A 27986-nucleotide genomic window follows, 5' to 3' on the forward strand; every position below is an offset into this window, starting at 1 on the left:
CCTCTGACACTTTGGCTGTGTACAGACACTTAATATGAATATATTTGTTGAACTGAACTGACTTAAGTTCAAAAGATATATAAATATATATATATGATGACTAACACTATCCTGAGTGTTGTGGACATTATAAAAAGAAACATTTAAGACAGGGATTCTTAACCTTCCTATGGGTCATGGAACCAGAGTCCTTCTCAGAATAATGTTGTAAAATGAATAGAATTTACAGAAGAAACCAATTAAATTAAAATAAAGTTATCCATTAAAAAAATCAAGGTCACAGACACCAAATTAAGAATAGGGCAGGACCAGAACAGAGGATGAAGATTAGTCCGGATCAACTGGAATGCAGACTATAGGAGGAGCTTGCATGATTGGGAGAATGGTTATATCATTTCAAAAATGGAGAAATCGAAAAGGAGGCAAAGTTTTGGGAAGAAGTGATTAGTTCATTTTAGACATGTTCACTTTGAGGTGCCAACTGGATATCCTGATAAAGATATCAGCAGACAGTTGGGAATATGGGTCTCTAGCTCTAGGGAGATGCTGGTGCTAGGCAGATTTGGCCATCATATGTCTAAAGGGGGCAATTGAAACCAAGAGAGGGTTCAAAATCACTCAGAGAGAGTGTGGAGTGAGAAAAAAAGAGGCAGGCTTGATATCTCTCTACATTCACGGGAAGAGAAGAAAATGAGGATCCTGAAGTAGGAACAGTGGGGTGGCCTAAAAGGTAGAAGAAAAACCATGAACCTACAGAATCTCAGAAGCCCATGGGAAGAGAAGATATAAAGAAGGGAGTCAGAATGGGAAAATTGGTTCAAAATCTCTCATGTCATCAAGAGGTCAATGATGATAAGGACCTAAAAACGTTGATATTAGTGATAAGGAGGTCAATAATGACGTTAGTGTGATGATTGGGTGATTGTGATGGAGGCACTTTTTCAAGGGGTCAAGGACAGAACAGTAAACTAGGACATTTAGGCAGCAAAGAGTAGGTAAACTACTCTTTCTAGGAGTTTGGCTGTGAAGGGAGAGAGAAAGAATTGATAGTCTCAGGCATCCTAGGAATATTTGAATCAAATCTGGTGCCCATGTCGATTTTTTAGGCAGAAAAGGTGGCTCTCTGGAGCCCATGATATTATTCATATTTGGGGGGTTCATTTAAACATGCAAAAAATTTCACAGAAGGGGTAAAAGCATTCATTAATCCTCTTTCCCCACTCCCACTACCCCTCACCTCCTAATGAGTATATTTATAAAATCACATGATGTCTATTTTAAATTTGCTGCTAAGGGAGAAGTCTAAGCCACAGGGAAACCCATTTGGAGCTGATGAGCTTTGCCTGGACTGTAGATATTGGGAGTTCACTCTTAGGCCTTTATCCTCCCTGCAATTGACATGGTTCATAAGTATTAAAAGCCACAAGAGGCTGAGTAGTTAAGCCATGTTTCTCTTTATTTCTTTTATAAATAAAAACCAAATGTATATGAATTAAAAGCAAAGGATCTTGGGATTAGCCAAAGTGTCAAAGAAACATGTGGAAACATGTTAGCTCAGGGATCAGGGTTTGGGGAAGGGAGATGGGTATATAGGTTTGAACATATGCCTACAAGAGCATATATTTGCTCATATGTGTTGAGGGAAATACAAGCAATTATGTGCCCAAGACAGGGTTTAAGGGCCCCTGTTGCCACCTCTTCTTGCCCACCTCTTCTTGCCCTTTTTTATTACCCACATCTTGTTTGACTCCTTTTTTTGTGATAGATCTTTTATTGTCTTAAGGAAGTAACTGCTATAAGTGGCAAAAACACTTCTTTAATTCTATGACATAGTTAAGTACAAGCTCTTAATGTTCATTCATAAGATTACAATGAAGTCTCTAGATGTAGCTTATCTCGATGTAGACTGCCCACTCAGCATATTCTCTGAACGAATGTTTAATATGAGGTTGCTTCCCAGTTAAACATCCTAAATCGCCTCCTCACATTGCTGAACTTCCTTTTTTACCTTTTGGTCCTTGGAGCCTTGGGGACACTAACTATACAATTTTATAACGGGCTAAGGAAAAAAATTAGCAATATAAATCTATTCTCTTTCCCCCACCCTATCCCACCCCAACTCTGAGAAAAGCAGAGAACTGAATTAATTTCTTTGAAAGATCATGGATGATGGGAGAGGTACCAGGGGACTAGAGAAGGGCAAATTTCTCAATTCCTCTCTCTCCTCCCAAAAAAGGTGGAAAATGGAGTTTGCAAACTATAAATGACTGAGCCCTTTTGATACCTGGAACTATTCTATAATGTATTATCAAAGGGATGGTTAAGGAACAACTAAAAGCAGAAGCAATGATCACGAAGAGCCACCATGGCTTCATTAAGAACAGATCATGCCAGCTTAACCTCATTTTCTTTTTTTGACAGATTATTTGACTGGTAGATCAGGGGAATTCCATAGATATGGTTTGCCTAGATTTTATCAAAGCGTTTGACAACAATCCTATTCTCATGGACAAAATAGAGAGATATAGGCAAGATAGGAGTGCAGTTAGGATTTTGAAATGGTTGAATAGCTAGACCCAAGGAATAATCACAAATGGTTTAATGTCATCCTTTGAGAAAATGTCCAGCTGAGCCCCAGGGATCTCATCTTGATTCTGTTCTATTTAAGATTTTTATTGATGGCTTGGATGAAGGCATAGATAACAAGCTCATCAAATTTGAAGATGAGCTTGGATAGGAGCTATAGCTAGGAGAGATACCTAACATATTGAATGACAGGACTCCAAGCATCTCTACGAACTATAAAGTTGAGCCAAATCTAATAACATTGAATTTAATTGGGACAAATATAAATTCTTACCCTTGGGTTTTAAAAAAAATCAACTTCCTAAATAGAAAGTGTGGGAAGTGTGGGTAGACAGTAGTTCATATGGAATAAAATTGCAGGAATGGGGGTGTTACAGGATTACAAGCTTAATAAGTCAATAATGACATATGGCAGCCAAGAAAGCTACTGTAATCTTGGGTTTCATGGGGACTCTCCTTGTAGTGTCCAAGAATAAGAAGGAGATAATCTCACCATCTAGAGAGGTCATATCTGGGGTATATTGTGTTCAATTCTGGGTGTCATATTTTGGTGCTATTTTGATCAGTTGGAAAGCATCCAGAGGAAAGCATCCAGAGTTAGAGGGGTCCTTAAGATCCTGCCTGATGAGTATTGGTTGAAAGAACTGGGGGTGTTTAGCCTGAAGAAGAAAAGACTTAGAGTAGACATGATGGTTGTTGGAGGGCTGTCACTGGAAAAAGTATTTAGACTTATTCTAATTGGCCCTGGAGAGCAGAATTAGCAACAAGGAGTGAAATTTGCAAAGAGGCAGATTTAGGCTTGATGTAAGCAAAAACTTCCTAACAATTATAACTTTCCAGAAGTGGAATGGCCTGCCTTGGGAGCCAGTCGGTTTCCTCCTTATTAGAGATCTTCCAGCAAAGGGTGGGCAATCGGTTATTGGGTACGTTCTAGAGAGGCTTCTTGTCCATGGATGGGTTGGACTAGAAAACCTCTGAGCTCCATTACAACTCTGAGATTTCTGGGATTTATACATGGGGTGTTCTAAAAGTCTTAGTGCAATTTTAAAAAGCTTTGATAACTTAAAACTGCACTAGGACTTTTGGGACACTGTATCTCTGTGTGTGTATGTGTAAGTACATAGATTTATAGTATACATATATATATACACACACATACATACATATATATGTGCATATATGAATCTGTACCTGCCCACCTATATTATATACACATATTAAATTGCTGTACACGTGTCTCATTCCCCTTGGCAAATAGGTATCTACCTTGTAGTAAGTTAAGTCACATATTACAGTAAAAGTCAAAAGCCTCCAGTGAAGGATAACTCACAAGGCAGTACAACTTTCAAACTTGCTTCACAGCACACAGATGTCTTGACCTTAATCTGCTGGAATGGCTTCATATTAAGTCAGTACTCAGCAGTGAGTAGCGAGGACAACATAGGAATCATTCCTCACCCCGCCTCACTATGTCCCCTCACCAGGAAGCCCAATTAAGATGCCATTCCAGTTGGGTAATAAGGCAGCATGGTATAGTGAGGGGCAAAAGAACCGATCTAAAGTCAGAAGTTCTGGGTTCTAAATCTGTCTGCTACTGACCACCACTTGTGTGACTTTAAGTCATAACTTCTCTAGGCCTCTGTTTCCTGATCTCAGAGCTCCTTTCCAGCTCTAAGTCTTATGAACTCTGACAGCTACCAGAGTATTTCACACTTTGGTATTTTTCTTTTTTTTTTAAATAAGATAAAATATTACACATCTTAAAAATCTGCACCTGAGTTACATATGTTGAAAACTCCATCTTAAGAAAAGAGCATACTTGGGGGTGGGGGAAAGGAGGCAGGGAGCAGGGGACTATTTTCAAGTATGTAGTTGCCATTATTATTCATATATGTGTGCGTGTTTAGTCCTACCATTCCACAGCTAGGGAAGCCTAGAAGAGCAGGGAAGGAGGGAAAGAACGAAACAACATTCTCAGAGTCTGGGCAAGGGAAAGAGATTGCTTTTGAGGGCACTAAGGATAGGTCAGTCTTCTGCAGACAGGAAGAGGGTGGCTAGCAGTGGGGAAGCACACACATGCAGGTAGATTTGGATGTTTATAAAAGAAAGAGAAAGAGAAAGGAAAAAGAGTGTACAGACCTAAAACCTTTGTTGAACAGATAAAAGAAGGAAGTAGAGGGGCTTTGTAGACAGCACCAGGTTCAAATTTTGATATAATTCTCTATTGAAATGAATTTGGTGACCACGGCTCAGTTTATAGTTCTCATATTGGTATAGCCCCATCAGTATTTGTGGTGTGGTATGCTAGGCAGACTGTTCTCATGGGAAACCCTCCTTTGAGCCTTGAAGGAATGACCAAGGCCTCCTTCCTCTGAAAGACCCTAGGCATGAGAAGTCATCTCAGGTATTTGGAACTACAAGAGAAAGTCCCAGGCATGGAAGGTGAAGTTGGCAAACTCCTAGAGAGAGGGGGGAATTTATATTTCAAGAGCATTAAGAGTCAACACATGGTGCAATCACAGTTTGAATCTCTTGAGCCTCTTGCTGCTGAAGAAGGCAAGAATTTGAGCTTGTTGATGGTGGAGTCTCCTCTCCTCTTCTTAGAGAAGTTGGTCCATAACCCAAAGACAAGAGAGTGACTTTCCTCCATGCAACGAGGGAAACGAAGTCAGATGCAGCGGCAGAGATCCTCTGGCTTCAATGGAGGTAGGTGGGGTGGTTCCATCGGTACCAAGATCTAGAGGATAGAAAAAAAAACACGTTAGAAAGAGATACAGATAACTATATGTGCATATATGTGTATATTTATATCCATATTGATGATGATACATATTTCTATAGATATATATAGTACTACCTGTACATACGTGCATATACATATACATGCATATATATGCATTGTGTGGGTATGCATATATACATATATGTATTTATACATACACACACATATATGTGTATATATATATATATATTTAGGTAGGTGAAACCTATAACCTATAACTATCATGCAAACAAATGCATGCCTAAGTAATATAGCATAGTAGAAATAGCGCTGGATTTGCGATGAGAGGAACTGGGTTTAAATCTTTGCTCGGCCACTTTGGATAAGCTGATTCTCCTGTCTGGGACTCAGTCTCCTCCTCTGTAAAACAAGATATTGGATGAGATGACCTCCAAGAGTCCCCTCCTGCTCTAGATGCCATATGGTCAGTTAGGAGGGTGGGCTCGCCTTTTACCAGGCTTCGCTAGTTGCCTTGCTTATCTATATCAGACAAAATTATCTGGACAGTTTTGGGTCCCTAACGGCTCTAGATCTTAAAACTGTCACAGGCCTTTGAACTTGGACAAAACCTCCCAGTCTGGGAATTATGTTTCTAAGCTGATCCTTTGGTTCATGAGCAAAGGAGTCCATGATTCCTTGATGAAAAGCCTCTCTCCTCTGGTGTATATGCTGGGAGAGGGGAAATTGAAGTTTAGAGGGGTAGGAAGAGGAAAGGGAGAGTCTGGCACCGTCCTGCTCCAAATTCAGTGTTTTCTTTGTGCCTAAACAGTGGGCCCATTTCAGAACAGCTTGGAGAATCCAGGGTTTGGCTTGAAATGAGCAGTACACTTGCAGAGCCCAGCACATGACCTAATCCTTTCTAATGAGAGTGTTTGGAAATTTCCATCACAGAACAGAGGAAAGTGTTGGCGAATCTGTTGACTTCAGCTACTAGCCAGAAACAGTGACTACGACTTCCCCTTGAATTCCCACCCTCCACAGGAGAAGCTCCTGAGAGTGACTGTTCAATCCTATACTGTGGCTACCTCCCTCATCTATTTTTTTCCAACACTTATGGTTTGAACTCTTTCTCACAGCATTGACCCCAGCTTCTCACCCTTTCTTGGCCCGATGTGGGGCATGCTGGGAATCTCCCACCTTACCCAGAAGTGTTAAAACTGGAATTCACTGATGCTTTTGAGTGAGTCTGAGATACACTGGGGCTGCTGGCATGGAGTCCTGAGCCAGGAGAAGAAGGTCTGCTGTTGTTCCCGGGGGAACAGGATGACGTTACTACAAAGAAAGGCAAGAACAAAGGTGAAATCTTTCCTGTAGATCCTAGGGAGCTCTTTTTCCTCCCATCAACTCACTTCTCCACTTGCCTCTCCCAGAAGGGATCTCATTCAGTGACAGCTGGTGTGTTAACAACCTTCCTTCCCACTCCCCAGCTCCTAGCACATTTATACCAACACCACCCTGAGCAGCCCCGAACATGGTGCTCTTTGCATCCTAGGGCTCGGAGAGTGGAAGAGCTGGTTCTGCAAGCCTAAGACTTGGCAAAGATGGATGCTCAAGTCAGCCTATTCCAGGAGGACACACCCAGGGCTGGGCATGTACAGCATTAGCCCCTCCACTCCCACCAGCCAAAGAGATGAAAAGGGATCTTTTGCTTAAGGACTAGCAGGCCATGAGAGAAAGGGAAAAAGAAAAGAGTCTGTAAGAACGGGAGGCCAGACTGTGGGGGTCTCCTTTAAGGCTTTTTGAACAAAATTAAGCCAGCCAACCTGTCCAGTTTTTCCACCCCAAAGATAAAAAAACAAAACAAAACAAGCACTGGGTTCGGTATAGTGCTGACTCTTGCTATTTGCTACTGTGTGACTGGGGACAAGTTCCTTCACCCCTCTAGGCCTAACTTTGCTCATTTATAAGATAAGAGTTGGACTGGATCACAGTTTTAGAACTGAGATGGAATCTAATCCAAACCCCTCATTTTACAGATGATGAATCAAGGCCCAGAGAGGTTAGATTATTTATCTGAAATCCCACAACTAATAGTTAACAGAGCCAGGGTTTGAACTCAGGACGTACTAACTCAAACTTCTGTTCTCTTTCCGCCATCACATGTGCCACTATTGCAGTCAGGATCCCTTTTCAGCTCAGATTCTATGATTCTCAGGATTCCTCAGTCTCTTTTGAAGCATCCTCCTAAAACTTACCTGCTCCAGGCATGGTGCTGTGAACAGGAGTAACAGAGAGGGGGCCAAGGGACCCTGTAGTAGAAACCTGAAAAGCAACAGAGTTTTGTTATATTCTAGCTCCTTTGTCTCCTTCCCAGAGATGTCCCTTGGCACTCAGCCACAGAGTGGGACCAGTTTGTGGTCCCATATAGACAGTTTGTTATTTCTCTCCCAGAAGGTCTTCCTCACTGAACGTGTATGAGCCCCCAGCCCGCATATCTGTCCATTCCCACAAACTGGGGCTACAGCAGACCTTTGCTCCACATACACACTACCCTAGTGTATTGATGAATGCAATGCCACAGTGCCTCTGGTGCCAAGGCAGGGACAGAAAGCTGGGTACCTCAATCCAGTGCAGCTCTTTCCTGGAAATGAGATGAGCCAAAAGAGGCTGAACCAAAGAGAGGGCAAGAGAACCAACACCCAGCTTCTAAAAGAAACACTTGGAAGACTTGAAATCAGACCACAAACCATCTCCAAACTGCCCTGAAGACTTCAAAGAAGCATAGATTCATACTTGTTGGAGCTGGAAGGGACTTGAGAAATCAGGCAATAAGTAGCAGAGCTTAAGGGGCTAAGTGGCATGGGGGATAGGGTAGCAGTCCTGGAATCAGAGGACTTGAATTCAAATCTGGCCTTAGACATTTACTAGCTGTGTGATGCTGGTAAAGTTGTTTAGCCCAAACTGCCTCCAAAAAATAAAAGAATAAAATAAGTAGCAGAGCTGAGATTAAAACTAAAATCCATAGCTCTTTAATCACAGACTCAAAGAGTTAAAAGGCTCATCAGTGTTCTACTTCTGTCTTCTACTCAATGCAAGATTTTTTCCCCCCTGAATACTGAATAAAGAACTGGACTTGGAGTCAGGAAAACCTGAGTTGAAAGCCTATCTCAGACCTACCGGTTATGTCACCCTGTGAAAGTCACTTAAATTTTATCTGCCTTAGCTCTGTCATTTGTAAAATGGGAAAACTGTAGCAATAATCTCACAGGCTTATCATGAGGATAAAATGAGATAATAAATGTAAAATGCTTCGCAAACACTGAAGTGACGTAAAAGTTGTCATTTTTGTTAGCGCCCTCCCCCATAAAATGCAGATAGTAATGGCATCTGTCTCCTTTTGTTGTTGTTCTGCCGTTTTTAGCTGTGTCTGACTCTTCCTGACCCCATTTGGGTTTTCTTGGCAAAGATACCAGAGTGATTTGCCATTTCCTCCTCTAGCTCATTTTAAAGATGAGGAAACTTAGATAAAGAGCATTAAGTGACCTGCCCAGGGTCACTCGGCTAGGAAGTGTCTGAGTCCTGCAGGCCTGGCACTGTTCACTATGCCACCTAGCTGCCCTTCCCCATTTCATTGTCAGACATTGTCACTGTCTTTAGTTGCTTCAAAGTCTGTCTTTATTCTGAGCTGAATCCTATGTAATGTTCCTTCCCTTCCCTTGTTCTTCTTTCTAGCCTGCCAGATGGGTCCCTAGTTGTCTAGATGGGATAGTGGACAGTGTTTTGGCTTTGGAATAAGGAAGCATTGGGTCCAAGCTCTGCCTCGTGCATTATTACCTGTGTGTCTGTGTGCATATCAATTAACCTCTCTCAGATTCCTTATCTGTAAAATGAAGATAATAATAATGAAGATAATAACAGCTACCTTAGAGGAAGATGACATATGTAAAGTGCCTTGTAAACCTTCAAATGCCAAATCAATGCTATTTATTATTTTGTTACTATTATTATCATTGGGTTTTGGAGACAATGGGTTAAGTGACTTGCTTAGGGTCATACAACTAGTAAGTGTCTGAGGTCAAATTTGAACTCAGGTCCTCCTAACCCCAGGGCTGGTGCTCTATCCACTGCACTATCTGGCTGCCCCTATTATTGTTATGGGTAAGAGACGGTGTGGTGTAGTGGAGAGAGAGCCAGTCTAGAAACCAAGAAGACCTGGGTTCAAATTCTGCCTTTGACTGTGGCTGACTGTGTGACTCTCGGCAAGTCGCTTAACTTCTTAGTACTCTAGGCAATTCTTTCCGACTACAAGTAGTACAGAAGGTGGCAATCTGCATTGGTAGAGGGAGTTTTCTCACCTGAGAGTTCCCTTTATTAATTAAATCGCAGGTCTAGTCCCTATGTCTTTCATTGGAATAGATCACTATTGATTGATTCTGTCTACAGACCTTTGAAGGGTCTATATGGACAGGGAACTATGATTTCTCCACCCCCACCCCCCATTCTATGATCCACAATTCAAATATTCCATTTCAGCAGGATGCAGCATGCTCTTGTTTTCTAATTTATTAGACCCAGTTCCAACTGTGGTTGTTCCCTTTTTCTTTTATTATAAGGCTCATCAGTAGGCTAAGAATGCACAGACATGGGAGTGGGGCCAGGGTAGGGGGAAAAGGTCCCAGTGGCTCCTTTGTGACATCCTAAGAACTTCTGCCAGATACTTCCAGACTTGTCATCCCAAGCATCTCTGATTCCTCTTATCTTCTTTGTCAAATCCCAACTCTGCCCCTAAAGAATTGTGTGACCTTGGGCAAATCATGTCCCATCTCTAGAGCCCAGTGTCTTCTTCTCTAAAGTGAGGATGTTGGATTCTTCTGGCTCAGACATTCTGTGATTCTGCCATTCCCTTCTCTCTCTCTCTGCCTCTGTCACAAGAGTAACCCACTTAGAGCAAAATGTCTTATGCCCTACAAAGTACAGAAAAATCAGGCCTGGCATGAAGACAAAGGGGAGCGAGGACAAAGGAACTAGCAAAAAAGGACCCTTTCCTCCAAGAAAGCAGGATAGGTTATCTTGGTCAAGTAGCAGTAAGAGAGGAGCTGGTGACATTGTCAAACATTGGGGAAGGGTGAAGGGAGAAATTAGATTTCCTTCTCCCTTTTCTGCTCCTCCCCCTTTCTGGCAGTCAAACCCAATAATATCATGTGCTGGGAGAGAACCAAAACTAGAACCTGCCTGGCATTTGCTCTAAGCAAAGTCTGACCCTGAGCTGCAGGCAGGGACCCTCAGACTGGCCACTTAGAAGCCAGTTACTTCTAAAGCACAGCCAAACCACAGGTACTGAAACAGAAGGAAATGGAAAGTGGTACTGTAGCTCTAAACAGAGACCCATTTGGGGGCTGGGAGAAGAGTTCCCACCCTCCTTTTGAGTCCTTTTTCTGTTTCCCAGAGGGCACAAAATTTAGGGGAGTCTAAAGGTCTAAAGCAAGACCATCTTACTTCCCTTTTCTCTTCTTTCCTCTCTCTCTCTCTCTCTCTCTCTCTCTCTGGTGAAAAAGTAGGCTATTGCCACCCTTATGACAGGAGTTGTTGTTTGTCCTTTGTACTCAAAGAGGACCAATGACATCAGAAGGGTGGTACCACGACTTGCAAGTGAATTGGATTTAAGTGAGGCAGGGCTGTGCAAAGTCATCAGCCTCACTCTGTCCTCCAGAGTCACTGGAGTCCAGTGGCAAGATATAGATCAGGACAGCTGGTGATGGCCCCAGATGCAGTGGGAGACGTTGGCCTTTTAAAGCTAAGATCTTTCCCAGGTCTCAGTTTATCTGACAGCACCCATTCAGCAAGTAAAGGCTAGTTAAGAGTAGAAGCAAAAGACAGTCTAGTTTGCCTTCACAAGTGAATCAGCCTGGGAGGGAAAGACCCTCAGAGTTTATAGGAATAATAGGCCAGGTAATGGTAGTAACCACAGAAGGGACAAATCTTGTGCCAGGTGCAAGGTAGATTAACTAGTCATCCCTGCCCAGAAGAGTGAGAAGGAAACTGGAGCAGATATGGGTTGACTTAATGGTCTTTCTTTCAGTGATCTCATCATCTCTAATTAATTGAATGACTATTTCTATACGAAGGACTCTTAAATCAATATCCAGCCCTAGTTTGTCTCCTAAATGGCAGTCTCTACCTCTAACTCAACATGTTTATGATGTAACTTGTTAGCTTCCTCATTCAACCTATCCCTAATGAAAATCTCCCTGTTTTTGGTAAGGGTCTCACCATCCTTCTAGGTACTCAGATTCATAACCTTTCCCTCACTACCAGACTTGTCATCCCGAATTGTGTGACCTTGGGCAAATCATGTCCCATCTCTAGAGCCCAGTTTCTTCTTCTTTAAAGTGAAGATGTTGGATTCCTCCCTTCCCCCCACTACCTAGATCCAATCAGATGACAAATCGTTAAGATTTTACCTGCACAATATCTCTTCCGTCTCTACCCTTATCTCCATTCACATGATCCCTACCATCATTTGGGCCCTAATCATACCTCACTATTGCAGCAGTTCCTTAATTGGTCCCCCAGATTACTGTCTCTCCTTTCTCAAATCTCTCTTCCACCAAAATACTTTTCTTAGAGCACTGTTCTGATCATGTCACTTTCTTTCTCAAAAACTCTTAGTGGTTCCCTATTATCTCTAGGATAAAATACCAACTCCTTAATCTAATATTTAAAGCTCAGCACAATATACCGCCAACCTGCCTTTTCAGACAGTCCATATTCTACATATACTCACTTTTCCAGCCAGATGGTACCCCAAACTTGACATTCCATCTTCAATCTCCATGCATTTTCACAAACTATCCCCCATGCCTGGAATATGCTTCTTTCTTATCACTACCATTTACTTTACTTCTCCTCCTTAAAGGCTTGGTTCAGGAATCACTTCCCAGCCAACACTTTCCCTGATCCAACCAATTGTGAGGGCTCTCTTTCTCCTCCAATCATCTTTTATTTCCTGTCTACGTACATGTTGAAAATCCACAGTCAAAGGCAAGTTCATGGAAGACAATGACTGTCTCTCATGTTTATGTCTCTATTTTCAGCCCCGTTAGAGGTCCTGTGCATGCATAGCACATGCCATGATGATGGAAATGAATGAATTTCCATTGACCCTAGGGAGAGGAACATGGAGAAAAGAAAGAAAACAAAGAGCAGAGAGGATAAAGTGGATTGCTCATGGCAGGGTCATGAACAATCAGCAGCTCTTCAATAGAGCTGAGCTTCCTAGGCTTTTTTTTTTTAAGCGGCTTGCCTTTAGGCCTTGGAGACAGAGAAGGTAGGAAGAGCTCCAAAGATGGGAGCTTCACAGATTCCTTTGCTGGGAGGCGCCACCTTGTGTTTCTTACTTTCTCTCTCTTTTTTTCCCCTTGGGAATAGCAGATTGTATTAGAAAAGCACTAGACCTGGAGTCAGTAGTACAAAGTTCACATTTTGGATCTTACTGCCACTTAATATGTGTATGACCGTGAACAAATCACTTAACTTTGTTATGCCTCAGTTTCTTCATCTGTAAAACAAGGGATTTGGACTAGATAACTTCTGAGGTGCTCTAAATCCTATGATTCTGCGGTCTCAGATTGTGGGTATTCACCCACACCCTCAAGAGACCAATAGAAATAGACTCGATGGTCCCTTCCATCCCCTAAAGGCTCTAGTATGTACCCTGGGTGGTCAAGGGGGAAGAGCACTGAATCTGGAGTCAGATGGCCTGGCTTCGGTTCTTGATGATGATACTCTCTACGTAGATGAGTCAGTCATATAGCGTTTTGAGTCTCAGCTTATTCCTCTATTAAATTATGAGGTTATACTCGGTGATCAGCTAAGTCTAAATTATGATTGTACCTTGTCCTCTCTTACCCTTGCCGCTTCATCGCAGGATCAGATTGAGAGCCAGAAGGGATCCTAGAGGTCATTGAGTTCAGCCTCCTCATTTTATGAATGAGAAAACTGAGGCACAGAGAGGTTAAATGGTTTGTCAGGGTCTCACAATTACTATGTATATGAATTTAGGTCTCCCTGACTTTAATTCAGGGCCATATCCAATATGTCATGCTGCCTCTCAGGAAAAAGAACAACAACTCCCTCTGTTGTTACCTTGAGAAGTTAGTTTTCAGCATTTATTGCTTATGTTCCCCACCCCTATATAGTAGGGTTGGGGGAGCACTGAGGCACCATATTGTAGGGCACCCCGATACCCAGCATCTTGTGTGCCTGGCTGTATTTCTCCTTAGAGGAGGCTACACTTTACCAGTCCCCGAATCCTCAGGAATTCAGGACCAGAACTGGACCAGAAGGTGATGTTTTCCCCCATCCTGTTACCCTGCAGGCATTATTCCCCTCAGACTTGTGTAGGCTGCCAGGCTTGGGGCCTCGTACCAGCCTCGAGTTGTAGATGGGCGACTTCATGGGGGTGGCCATGGGGCAGTTGATTCTCTTTTCTTTCTGGCGCCGATTGCAGAACCATACCCGAACCACCTCCTTCTCCATGGAGAGTTGTTCAGCAATTAAGGAGATCTCCTCTGAGCTGGGCTTGGGGTTCTACAAGGGAGAGGAAGGCCAGGAAAAGGCAGTATAAGTGGAGGGTCAGGACTGGGGGAATAGTCATCTCCCACTCAGTCCTGAAGAGGGGAGGCTAGGACTTCCATGGGGGTGGGAGGAGGGGAGATGGCATGGCAATAAGATACTTGGCTGGTGGTCTTAGGAGGGAAACTGAACTTATATTCTCTGCATTTTTCTAAATTGGGGAGGAATGAGCTTCTGAACACCCTTCCTATATGGATTGATATTCTGGAGATGGTTCACTCAAGGTGGTCCCGACCTAAATGAGAAGTGAACTTACATCTTGAAACCTCTTTTCCAGAGTCAGACGGATATTAGTCTCGATGCTGGTCCTCTTCTTCCTTTTCCGACCAAAAACCTCACTGAGGGAGGGGTAAGGGCTGGGGGTGCTCACTGTGGAGTCTGAAGGAGAGGATTCTGTAGGGAATAAAAAGGAAGCACAAGAAAAGTTCCATGAAGGAAAGAAGGGGTCAGTAGAGATCCCAACTCCAATAGTCTTATCATGTTACTCCTTGGCTCAAAAGCCTTCCGTGACTCCCCATTGCCTCTAGGATAAAATACAAACTCCCCAAACTGGCACTTAAAACTCTCCACCATTTCGACCCACCTTGCCTGTCTTAGCTCATATCACTCCCTCACTCCCAAACTCTGTATTCCAGCCAAACGGGACTTCTAGTTATTGCCTTTTCTTGCCTTCACACAAGCTAGTGTCCAGACTTGAAATGTACTCTCTCCTCCGTTTCTCAGAATCCTTGGTTTTTGTCAAGGCACATCTCAGGTATTACTGCCGAAGTGAATCCTTCCCTGATTCCTCTAGTTAGCACTTTCTCCCTCAATTTTCTTTACATTTTGTTTGTTTGGGCATATAATGCTCACCCCACCCTCAGGAGTCCTTGAAGGCAGAGCCTGTTCCATTTTTGTCCTTGTACCTCCAATTTTGCACAGTAGAAAGTGCTTAATAAATAGCAGTTGAATTGAATTGACTTAAGGCCAGATATCGCTGAATAGGTCCTGTGTGAACATGTAGCATCATTACCATTGCCAGGGCTGCCCAGCAGGGAGGAAAGGACATATTCAGGAAGAGTCTGCCAGATTCAGATTTTTCCTGGTTGGGTTGGGCCAAGGCTATCCCTGCTTCCTAATAGCAGTGGATCTCAGATTTGTAGTTCATGGTGCAAGGATGCTTCAGAAAGTGAGGGAAGGTATATATGTACACATGTGCACAAACATGCATGCACATGAGTATGTTTGCAATAGGCTAAACTAATTAATTTATTTTATTTAACACGCCTGGAAGTTTAACTAAAGGTAAAATGCAAACTGGCATTTCAAGCTAAGAAACCTAACACTTTGGAAGCTGCTGTTGTTGTTTTGCAAGATGACAACACTAGCATCACCTCCTCACTCTCCCAAATAACTCACTGAAACCTCCCCAAGGTATAGTCAAAGCTGTCAGACTCGAGTAACCATATTTATCAGGGTATCAAGGGCCGGGCACCACCCTCTTTGGGCCTCTGAAATTCCCATGTATGCCATCCGTGCCACCCACCTGCGTCATTGAGCCACTTTTCCAGGAGTGGCTTGAGCTTGCACATGTTCTTGAAGCTCAGATTGAGGGCCTCAAATCGAGAGATCGTGGTCTGGCTGAAGTCATTGCCATACAGCTTCCCCATGGCCAGCCCTACATCACCCTACCCGTTGGAACAAAATGGAGAACTATAAAAGAGACCGTCTTCTTCTTCATCTTTCACTTCTCCCAGCACCCCACCAGCTGCCCTCACAAGCCACCCATGATCCCATCTCACCACCCATATTGCTACGTTTCTTTACAAGCCAGAACATTAGTTAATCTCTGTTCACTCTGAGTAGACCTGTCCCCATCTATTCTGGAACCAGTGCCCACATGGTACACCTGCCTGGATCTGTCATCTCTATACATTTGAAGTCCAGCTTTTTCCTTATTAGTATAGCATTTGCTTGTTTGCTTTTTGTCAAGCCTTGAGCTAGTGGCATTTCCTTTGGCTGCCTGGGGAGGCAGAGCGGGAAATATATATGATGTAGAGGACCCGTAGGAAGAGGAGTAAACATGACTTTTTCATATGGCAAAAGGGATGAGGAAGGTAAAAAAGTCTTAGACCTTAAATGGGACAAAGGCAGAACCAATGATGATGCTTCCCCAAACAGCCCAGATGTCAACCCCTAAGCTGGCCACCCCTACTAAAATGTCTTCAAGGAGAGAAGTAACCTATCCACGTCCTTCCCTTTCTCAAAATTCCCTCTTCTCCTCTCTTCCCCAAATCCTGACCTGAGTGAAGCCGAGCTTGATGCGTCTCTGCTTGAAGGTCTTGGCAAATTTTTCTAATTCCTCCAGGTCACTGGGTTCATCTGGCCCTCCAGAGTTGGGCAAATGTTTGGAGACCTGAATATGTTGTGACACATCCAGATGGGAGTCTAAGGATGATCCTGGCAGCCCAGGGCGACCAACTGCCTGTTGGGGAAAGAAAATGAACCCAAACCCACAAATACTCTGAATTGCAGGAAGTATTTTGTCTGACACTTCTAAACAGACGGGTCCTGATGGAGTGTGTTAGCCTACTTGTATTTCAGGGGCAATAACGTTGCGGGATTTAGAATTAGAAGAGACCCCTCGGCCCTCTCACTTTACAGATCTGGAAACTGAGACACAGGTAAGCTAAGTGACCTACCCAAAGTCTCATGGGTAGTAACTAGCAGAACTGAGATCCAAACCTAGGTCCTCTGACTCCAAATCCAGTATTCCTCTCATTTCCCCATGCTGCTTCTTCCTGGCTGCAACTCAGACTCCAATTTTGATCAATAATTAACCAATCAATAAAGATTTATTAAGCACCTACCATGTGCTAGCCACTGTGCTAAGGGCTGAGTTACAAAAAGAGGCAAAAGACAACTCTCCAGGATCTCGCAATCCAATGGGAGAGACAACAATTTTCAAAGGAGGAGAAAAGGAATGTGGACGTCTGTAAGAAGCAGTGTGTTATCATGGGCAGAGCACTGGGGTCACAAAACCTCAGCCCTACAGACCAGCACCTCAACGGGTAATAATAATTCTTATAGCTAGCATTTACAAAGTGGTTTTTTTAAGGTTTACAAGGCTCTTTGCAAATACTATTTCATATTTCATTTGCTCCTCACAACAATCCTGGAAAGTAAGTGCTATTATCATCTCCATTTTATAGCTGAGGGGGCTGAGGCAGACCACCCTTCTTAAGTGACTTGTCCAAGGCCACACGTCTTTCTGATTCCAGATCCAGCACTCTATCTGCAGGGTGTCCCTAAAGTCTGGACACATAGGCAGAAATGCCTATTCTCAGGAAGTGAAATGAATGAAATTTTCAACCACATTTTGTTTAATTGGGATATTAACAAATGACATCTTTAATATGATTTCTATCATTTGTGATGCAAAGGTGGATGTGCTTTGCAAGATTCATGTGAACTCGATGCAATAACTCCATGTTTCCTACGTGTACTGTATCACCTAGCCACATAATAATAGCTAAGCATATAATCATTTAAGGTTTGCAAAACACTTTTCAAATTTTATCACATTTGATCCTCCTGACAATCCGGGAGGGGGGGGGTGCTCTTATGATGCCCATTTTACAGATGAGGAAATTGAGGCAAACAGAGGGTAAGTAACTTGCCCAGGGTCATGCAGCTAAGTGTCTGAGGTCACATTTGAACTCAGGTCTTAATTCCATCTGTTTCTTCAGGGCAGACTGAAGGTGTCCAATAAGTATTAATGGATGATGACAGAGGGAGGTAAGCCAGCCTGAGAGGTATCATTAGGTTTAATACTCAATTATCCTATTAGAAGCTCCAGGCTTCAGTGAAGACATTCTCAAACCATGACTACTCTTTTTATTTCCCAAACCACCACCCTCTTTTTCAGGTAGAGTCGATTTTATTGGTTTTGTCTTTCTACCGACCTTGTACCATCATATCATCACTTGCACATATAATATCTTTTTTCCCCTTGATTTAACCTAATATTAGCACAGAGGTGCGGCTAGAAGTTTGAACTTGAAGTCAGTAAGACTTGAGTTCAAATCCTGCCCCAGATGCTCACTTGCTGTGTGACAATGGGCAAGTCACTTAATGTTCCTAAGCCTCATTTTCCTTGTCTATAAAATAGGGATGATAATACCTCTAATACCTACATTTTAGGGTTCCTGTTAAGTTTAAATGATGTGATGATGTATGTAAAGTGCCTTGTACACTTTGATTTACCACATAAATTCATCATAAGATTTGTAATAATAATAATAATGATGATGAATAATGAATATAGCATTTACCATGTACCAGGCACTGTGCCATTATGATCTTATTTAATCGTTACAACAATCCTGAGAGGTAAGTACTAATATTATCCCCAATTTACAGGTGAGGAAACTGAGGCAAATAGAAATTAAGTGACTTGGCCAGGGTCAGACAGTTAGGAAGTGTCTGAAGCTAAATCTGAACTCAGGACTTCCTGATTTCAGGTCTAATGTTCTGTCCACTGTGTTACCTAAATCCCCTATATTATTATTACATTAAGATGTACCTTATACTTTACATGATACCGATGTTGGGGGGGAAGGAGGGGTCCGTGATATTGGTTCAACTTTGCAAAGTGTTTTTCATTCCCCAAATGATGCAAAACCCCATTGGCTCAGGATTCTAGAGTGGGAATCTATGGATTCCTAAAAAATTGAATAATCTGGGACAAGCCTCTTCCCTTTGACATTGAGGTAGGCGATACTTCTTTAGAAGAGACTTTGTGATTTAGTCAAAAAGGCACTTGATTTGGAGTCAGACAGTCTAGTTTTGAATCCTGGCTCTGCCCTTTAGAATCTACGTGACATTGGCCAACCAATTTTCCTTCTCTGTGCCTCAGTTTCTATATGTAAAATGATCACTAGGTGATCTCTAAGAATCTTTCCAACTTTTAAAAGTAGACTGAAGGTGTCCCATAAGTATTAATTGATGTCGATGACAGAAGAAGTTAAGTCAGCTAGAGAGCTATCATTAGGCTTAACATTCAATTATCCTAATAAAAGTTCCAGGCTTCAGTACCTCTGAATATGAGACTCAAGTTCCATTATTCCTTCACTGGAAGTTCTTTAAAATGGAATGGATTGGTACCTGTCTGGTCAGATTTAGATAAATGCCTGCTTAAGGATATAGGACGGACAAGATGGCTTCTCATGGTTCTCATGAATTTTATTTGGTGACTTGTGGGGGTCGACTAAGATCCCTTCTAGCTCTGGCATTTTGTGATTCTAGGATTCTACTTAAGATGAGCTAGAACCCAGTGTCCCCACTTTTTATTTAACCACCAGGTGGCACTCTTTGCTCTTGAAGGCTCAATCAAGGGGCAGGCTTCATAGAACTCATGTCTTACTTAAACCCTGACTTGGCTTGATTCCTAGAGCCTAAGGTCAGGAATAGGGCTCTTATTTTCCATATGCATGAGAATCCTAGGGAATAGACATTATGCTCTTTCTCTATTATATTATTTCTAACTGTTTTCCCCATCCATCTCAGGGTCCTCCACCAAGATCTAGTGGAAAGAACCTTAAATTTGGATTCAGAAGACTTCCTTTTTAATTCTAGTTCTGTTACTACCTATGTGACCCCAAGCATTCACTTTGGGCTTCAGTTTTACTACTTGTAAAAAGAGGGGGTTGGACTAAGTGATTTCTAAAGTCTCAGCTCTGGTTCCCATGATCCTTCTTTCTTGTGCAGCACCATCGGAGGATCAAGCCTAGGACAGTCTCTTTTCTGGCCTCGAAGGGGTTCCAGAGCTTAAATGAGACCCTAATACATTCCCACCTCCTGTGGCCTCGTGACTTGCCACACCACCATAGCTTCTAACATCCTTCAGCACAAATAGAAATGCGGAAAGCTGAGCTGGTGGTCACCAAGCAGGTCCCAACTTAGGGAGTCTGGGAAATTGAAACCTAGTTCCCAAGGGTGTGATACCAGTTCCAGATGTTCTTCCCAGAGGAATGGGACTCAATTATAGGCAGCTAGGTGGTGTAGGGGACAAAGCATTGAATTTTTAAGTCAGGATGATCTGAGTTTGAGTCCTGCCTCAGATACCTATTAATTGTGTGACCATGGATAAGTCACTTAACCATGTTTGCTTCGTTTCCTCATCTGTAAGGCAGGGTTAATAATAGCAGCTACCTCCCAAGGTTGTTGGGAGGGTTCGATGAGATAATATTTGGAAAGTGTTTTGCAAACCTGAAAGTGCTCACGCTAGCCATTACAATCTGAGCAGGTATGTGACTTAATGGGGAGAGTGCCAACCTGGAAGTAAAGTGTTTAGGTTCTGGGTCTAGATCTCCTATTGATGTTAGATAAGCCATTGCCTCCTTAATGTAGCTCTGGTTTTCCTATCTAGGACAGTAAGATCACAGAATTGAAAGGAACCCCAGAAGTCTTTTGGTTCACCCTCTTCCCCTTCGTTTTATAGAGAAAAACTGATGAAGAGAATGTTTCTGGCTGCTTTCTCTACTCATGAGGTATCAGGGTGAGGGCAGGACAACTGGGCTTCCTAGAGGAAATATGGAGAATGCTGATTACCTGAGATGCTAGGCCAGGTCCAGTCTGTGGGAGGAGGAAACTGCTTTGTTGTTGAGGAAATGGGAGAAGATTGGACTGTAGACCTGGTGGAAAACAGAGAGGGAGAAACGTAGTGAAGATAGGAAGGAGAGAGACAAGGAGAGAGAAAGAATGAAATATGTGCTTTGTGAGTTCTAAAGAACCTCTCTCATACCAGATCCCTTAGTGCATTTCACACCCCCTGGAGAGCCTGCCCCCGAGTGCTACCAGGCATTGATTGCCACATGCAGGCGGTGGTGAATTGATGAATCAGACAGGGGGACAAACAGGGATGGGAACAGCAGTCCCCAAACCAGTCCTGCTAGGCAGGGAGAGGTGTGCATAAGAGTGAGGGAGGGCTGAGTTGATAACTCTGGGAGTTATAAACAAGATGGGAATCAGATAACCCAGAGACTGTTCACTAAGAAACCTAAGGGGGTGGAGGCCTGAGGGCCCAGTCCTAGGGGTTTCTTCTGAGAATTCAAATGTGAGCCTAGGGATTTTGGCTTATCCCACAAGAAAACACAACTGGGCTAGTTATGAAGATGCTGCCTGTGCCTCAGGAAGCTTCTAAGCCTATACCTAATTGGTCCCTTGTATCACATCCTGAATGATAAATGTCATCTCAGACTCCTCTTTTTCCCTTTCCCCTCTAATGAGATTAACTATGAGGGGGCCGTTCTGACAATAGTGCTTTGGGATCCAGGCTGTCCCAGAAAATTGAAGCAATGGTCTCCTATGGCCTGCTTCAGGAACAGGGCCATGGAAGTCAAAATGTATCCCTGTCAATTGTCATAGGATCATTTTTAGAGCTGGAAGGAAATTTTGAAGTTATATAAGCCAACTTCTTTATTTGCCACATATAGAAGCTGAGACACAGGGAGGTTGATCCAGCATTAATTAAATACCTGCTTCTATGTGCCGGGCAAGAGGCAACATGGCACAGTGGGTAAGGAGCTGGTCTTGGAGCTAATGAGACCTCAGTTCAAATCTTAACTGCTATATACTCGCTGCATGACCCTCAGCAAGTCACTTAACCTCAGTGGTATAGGCCAGAGACGGAAGCATGAAGCCTGAAACACTCCCAGAATGAGGCCTAATGGATAAAATGTAATTGGGAAATATTTAACAAAATGAATAAAAATACAATAGGTAATATGTGGTTTTCTAAGTCACTATGCCTCCACAGAATGTATGGTTTTCTATTTGAGTCTGACACCACTGGTCTAGGCAACTCTCTAAAAAGGTAAATTACACCTGCCTTGGTAGAGAAAGCTTCCTTGCATGAGTATTCCTGAACTGATAGGTTGGGTCCCTATCCCCTAGCCCCTATCCACTATCCACTATGTGCCAGGTACCAAGTTAAGCACTGGTGAGGTAGTTTGTGTGATTCCAATTACCCTATAGAGGATGGTACCAGTGGCTGTCCTTACTGTCTACACTAAGTAGAAAATTGTTGATACTATAAAAACAAAAACAAAACAAAACAAAAAGGTAGGCAAAGATCACAAGAAGCAAGCAGTCAGGAACGCCAGCTGGGTTCCAGCCTCACAGATGCCGCTGAACTGGGGCAGGGGGGTGGGGGTGGGGGGTGGCAGGAGCTCACTTTTCCAGGCCCGTTTTCCCCTGTTGTCAGGAATAACAAGAACTAGCTGTCCCTATAGCCTATCTCAGCAAAGGGGTGAGGAATAGCTAAATAAACCCATGAAAGGAAGGTTCAGGGCATTGTCATTTTTCTTAGAAGCTTGGAAATGGAGTCTAGGTGGTATCCTCCTGACAGGTATGGGCAACCAAAGGGAACGATGAGTGAATACTTTTTTTCTTTGATTTTGGTTTCCAACACAGTCCTTTGGGATTTTCAGGAAGTGAAGGTAGAGGTAGGGGGCTAGGTAGTCAGAATATATTTATGGGACTGTGCTTTGCCTGTGTGCTTTCTGGCTACCCAGTGTGGGAGGAGGGGTGTGAGTGGGTGGAGGAGAGAGGGAGGGATCCAGGAAGTGAGAAGGCTGGACACAATGCTCAGGAACATTCTTCCAAATGACCCAGGACAGTCAAGTGTGGCAGTTTTCTCCACCCACCCCAGACCTCCCGGCAGACCTCCATGCTGCCCCTGGGTGGCACCATTGCTCTGCCCAAACACAACCATAGTCATTTTTTTCTCCCACCCTGGGGCAGTAAGGCTTGGAACAGCCTTCGTTCCCACTGTAGCCACAAGGAGGTCGAGATAGATTTCCGCAGAACTGGGATTTCCTGGTGCTGCAGTTGCTGATCTGCTCTTGGAGAAGCTTCTCTTTTCCCCTTTGCCCCTGGGGCTGGGGCCTAGAGAAGAGAGATATTGAAACCGATCTGGCAGGAGATGGGAAATGGGAACAGAATAGAACAGCCAGAATGAGGAATTCTAGAGCCCTTTTCTTGGGAATAGGCTTTGCTCCCCACTGGGGGGCAGGTGGCTAACAAGTGGGCACTCCACAAATATTTGTCCCTAGTTTGATAAAATGACATTTGGGTTCAGGGAGAGAACCTCAGGGCATCTTACCTTGTTGCCCAGACTGTGACTGAGACAGCAGGAACTGTGACACGGATTGTAGGTGGCTGGGAACCAGGACAAGTTGCTGGAGAGGATGGAGGGAAGCCATGTCCTATATGTGGGGAGACATAGTTTACAGAACGAATGAACTGGGGTAAACTGGCCCATCCATCTGCATCTAATCTCTAGCTTAACCACTCTTTTCTCTCCCTAGTGCTTAATCACACAGATCTTTGTGAAACCTTTTGTACTGTTCACCTCTGTTATTTGCCTTGTCATTTACTTTTTTTTAATAGGTGTTAGGTTTATCTGCCTAAACTCCATTATGCTCTTCCAGGGCACTGGAGGCTCAGAAGCATTCCCAAACATCTAAATTGATTCAGCCAGAGTCCAAAGATTAGGCCAGAAGCCTTGCTAGGAGTTAGTTATATGACATTAAACCCAGCAATGAGTAGCAATTTGGAGACATTAACTTTGGCTAGATCAGGGGTGAGATCATAGACCTGGGGTCTGTGAACTCCTTTAAAACATAAAAACAAACACATTTTGATCATTGTGCTTCAATATAATTGGTCTCCTTTGTAGTCTTGTATATTTTATTTTATGCATTTAAAAACATCATTCTGACAAGGGGTCAATAGGCTTCATTAGACTCCCCCACCAAAAAAAAATTTTTAAACTCTGGGCTAAATAGATGAGGGAATCTCATGGTGTACTGGACAGTGTCCTGAATTTGAAGTCAAAGGACTCAAGTTCAAATTCTAGCTCTTCTACTTACTATTTGGGTGACACTGGTCAAGTTACTTATTATTTGGGTCTCAGTTTCCTCATCTGTCAAATCCAGTTCTAATCCTATGATCTCTTTAAATAGGACCAAGTAATGAGTTATTGGCCTAGATCAGACTGATACTCCTTTCCATGGTCCCCTTTCCACCTTGCCATAAGATATTTGGGAAGCTCAGTGAATCTAGACTTCTCTGGTGCCATGTAGCTCTCAGAATATAGCAGGGTGCTATGCCTATAGCCAAGCGTTCAATAAATATTTGTTTAACAAACAAATGAAAGGCCTCCAGGAAAGGAGACTCCTATCTCCCCTAGTCACCAATACAAAGAATAGTACATTCCCTTCTGGTCCTCCCCCAACTTGAGTTAATTCTGAGGTAAGCTATGACTCTGACTTGAAAAACAAACAAACAACTGACTTAAAACCATAAAGGAAGCCACTGGGACTGTCAGATCATGCAGAAGTAACCCTTGATGGACATTGATGGTAGGCCCTCCTGAAGACATGGGCCATTTCTGAAATGGCTTTCCATTTACCATCTTTGTCTTTTAACTTTCCAAGAGAACCAGACTACTTCCTCCCCAACTTCTTAGCCAAGCTGATTCTTTGAAAAATCTCCTTCTCTCTCAATTTTCTAACCCCTTCCTAACACTCACTGCTTGGGGCTTCTTCAGACAAAGTATGGGTTGACTTCGGAGGGAGTGGGTCACTGGGTGCCAGGCTCTGACTTCAAGTCCCCTCTGAGGAATGCCACCTTCCCATTGAGAAGATCCAGGCTTCCTGAAACTGGCTGATAGTTACCCCAGGCATCTGGTTTCCTGACATCATGGCAGGTCCTTGAGACAGATGGCAGGGCCTGTGTGATAGTGGTGGCTGCAAGGAATCACTGAGATCTTCAGTTTTGATCTACAAGAAGAAATACGAGAAGAGTAAAAGTAAGCTTCTTCCAAAGGGGGAGGTCTAGAGTAAGCCAAGAAGGGGTGGGGGAAGAGGAGAGTAGAAAGTTATCAGGCTTTGTAAATAACTACTTGCTTTGCTACTCTGAAAAAAACATGATGAGCACTTGGTATGTGGCAAATTACCTTGCTTTGACTGTGTTTCCTACCTTATGCAGGCAGGGTGGTGGAGTGTTAAGAGGGTCAGACTTGGAGTGGATAGAGCGTGAGATTTAGAGAAAAGATTGCCTGTATTCATATCCCTCTGATGCTTTCTGTGTGACCATGTCTCTTCTGCAAAATGTAAGCTTCTTGGAGGCAGGGCTATTTAATTTTTTTTGTTTGTTTGTATATCTATCACAGTTCCTAGGGCATAGTAACTAGCTTGTCTCTTCTGAGGATATAAGCTCCTTGAGGGCAGGATTATTTCTTTCTTTCTTTTTTTTTTCTTTTTTATTTTTTTAGAACCAGCACAGTTCCTAGAGCAAAGTAACTATCTTGTTGATTTATATGAGTTAATTTTTAATGATTGTGTCTCCCTATCTTGCCCAGGCTGGAAGTGTAGCAACTACTCGTCGTGTGACCCAAAACAGATCTTCACAAGCTTTGACCCACTCCATTTCCCACCTGGGCCAGTTTGTCCCTCATTAGTCAGCCTGATGACTCCCAGCTCAGAAGAGCTGACCAATACTCACAAGAGTATTGGTGCCAGAATTAGTGTGGACATCAATTCAGCTTTAGTGGCGGTACAACTCAAAACACGCCAACTCAAGTGATCCACTACACTCAGCCTCCTCCCTCAGCAGAGCCTATAAGCATGGGCCAGGAGGCCCAATTCGTCGATGATTGCTTGATCAATCAAAGACAAATCATTTGATTTCTCTCAGACTCAGTTTCTTTATCAGATAAATGGAGATACAAAATTGGTAAACCCTCCCTCAAATGAGATGGTATATGCAAAGCCACATATAGATCATTATTGTTACGTGTGTGGGCCTCCCTCAGGCTAAGCAAGCCCATAGAAAAGGTGAGGGGGCTAAACACTGTGAGTACTTCTTTACAAGGCAAAGGAACGAGACTGAGATTCCCCGCCCCCAAAGGGTTTGTGTTCTGGTACATTTCTTGGTGTCCCTCTCCTCCCCAGCTTCCTTTCCCTCCCCAGCTTCTTGAGCTTTCTCCTTCTAAACTTCCCTTCAATCTACTCTGTATACATATTCTGCATGTATCTGATATGAAGTTATTTATTTACACATCTCTGTCTCTCTCATTAGAATGTAAGCTCCTTGAGGGCAAGGCCCGTCTTATGCCTTTCTTGGTATCCCCAGTGCCTCAAACTATTTAAAACTTAGGGAATGCTGGTTAATCCATCAATTGTCTAGGTCAGACTAGATTTAGACCTATGAAGCTCCTTCTAACTCTGATATTCTGCAAGTCCGTGACACTGTTATTTCCACTGCTGCTTGCCCTTCACATGTGAAGCTGCCACCACACCCCAATGAGTTTGGTAACAATCCCTACCATCCCATCCAGCCACCATCTTAGCCCCCTCCACCCTATTGCCTAATAGGCCTGCAAATGCAGGCATCAATGCATCTACTGACCACAGCAAGTGCCCCAGCAGCGGCCAAAAAGGTCTTTTTTTGTTTCTTGATCCCACCTCCTACCCTGACCCTACAATCAACATGACAGATTGGCTCCTAGGGGGTCTATCTCCCCATCCCATCAGAAGTTAGCCATGCTACTCCTTTAATTGCTGTCCACAGAATCAGCTTATGAAGTCCTACTTCAGACCATCACTTTGTTATATGGCCCTCTAGCACTCTGGGCTAGACCTGGGGACCCAAGATGTCTTGAAATTGGCTTTTGAGTCTACATAGGGTGTTAGCCCTCCCTTGCCTCTCCCAGTAATTACTTTGTCTTCATTTTCTATTTATTCATCTATGTTCATGCTAATCCTCCCAGCAGGGACTATTTCAATTTGTCTTTGTATCTCTAACACCTAGTACAACTCCTGGTCAATAGTAGATGCTTAATATACATGTATTGAAAGAACGAATGAATGAGGATCTCTTAAAAATAAAAAAGTACCTTGACACACTTCTAAGTGTGTCATTATTATATTTAATAAACATTATTTATATTTCTCTGTCTCTTAAGTCTAGACAATCAACAAAAATGATAAATGGAGACTTGATTTGTGGCATTTGCCATGTGAATACTCACACTGAAAATTTAATGATGGTGTGCCAGAGAGCCCACAGGCTGGCTCCAGGATACCTCTGTCTCCCTTCACACACACACACACACACACACACACACACACACACACACACACACACACGCACACGCACACGCACGCACGCACACCCCTTTCCAGTCCTCTTACATTTTACTTCCCCTCCATCCTCCCTCCCCCCAATATACTCTTTGATCTAATGACATTGTCCTCCATGCTGTTCCTTGCACAGGACATTACATCACCTGACTTGGGGCATTTTCACCAACTGTCCTCCATGCCCGGAATTCTCTCTCTCTCCTCATCTCTGCCTCCTCTGCCTCCAGTTTCCTCCAAGTCTCAGCTAAAATCCCACCTTCTACACAAAGCCTTTCCAGAACCCCCTTAATACTCTTGCCTTCTTTCTGTTGATGTATGGCTTGTTTGTTCAAAGTTGTTTACATGCTGATTAGAATGTCAGATCCTTGAGAAGAGGACTATCTTTTGCCTTTCTTTGTATTCCCAGTGCTTAGAACAGTTCCTGGCCCATAGTAGCCTCTATACAAATGTTTATTGACTGACTGATTGACAACTCCATCATTTATTAAGCACCTACTATATGCTGAGCACTCTCAGCATAGGTATTGGGGAAGCTATATAATTTAGCTGCAGTCAGATAAAATATGTTCACTTCCCCTCCCTCCCCTAGTGGAGCTTATACTAGATATTCATGGGAAGTTCCTATGTGAATAAGATTGGGCTAGGGCCAAGGCTGTTTTCTCTAAAACAAAATACACTTTGGCTGGAGAGACATGAAGATCTACCAGGTGACTTGGGTGTCTGAGAAGTGAATTACAGAGGTTCAAATTTCTCATCGTCTCCAGCATGGCACAATAAACTCGACTTGGAATTAGTACACCTGAGATCTAGTCCCAACTTTGCCACAGACTAGCTATGTGCACCTAGGTGAGTTA

General features: G+C 43.2%; 1 protein-coding gene across 1 annotated transcript in view; it reads right to left on the reverse strand.

Annotated features, from left to right (window-relative positions):
• Positions 1 to 5283: 5283 nt before the first annotated feature.
• POU2F3 (POU class 2 homeobox 3) overlaps positions 5284 to 27986 on the reverse strand; it is an 87424-nt gene continuing 64721 nt past the window's right edge. The window contains exons 6-15 of the mRNA XM_036744055.1: positions 24664 to 24768; positions 23088 to 23190; positions 20534 to 20616; positions 16224 to 16406; positions 15468 to 15609; positions 14199 to 14335; positions 13736 to 13897; positions 7564 to 7630; positions 6511 to 6640; positions 5284 to 5323 (exon numbers count right to left, since the gene is read on the reverse strand). Coding sequence (XP_036599950.1) covers positions 5284 to 5323; positions 6511 to 6640; positions 7564 to 7630; positions 13736 to 13897; positions 14199 to 14335; positions 15468 to 15609; positions 16224 to 16406; positions 20534 to 20616; positions 23088 to 23190; positions 24664 to 24768 — 1152 coding nt within the window. The remainder of the gene's footprint in view (positions 5324 to 6510; positions 6641 to 7563; positions 7631 to 13735; positions 13898 to 14198; positions 14336 to 15467; positions 15610 to 16223; positions 16407 to 20533; positions 20617 to 23087; positions 23191 to 24663; positions 24769 to 27986) is intronic.

The sequence above is a fragment of the Trichosurus vulpecula genome, chromosome 2, assembly GCF_011100635.1.
Source record: "Trichosurus vulpecula isolate mTriVul1 chromosome 2, mTriVul1.pri, whole genome shotgun sequence".
Lineage (NCBI taxonomy): Eukaryota > Metazoa > Chordata > Mammalia > Diprotodontia > Phalangeridae > Trichosurus > Trichosurus vulpecula.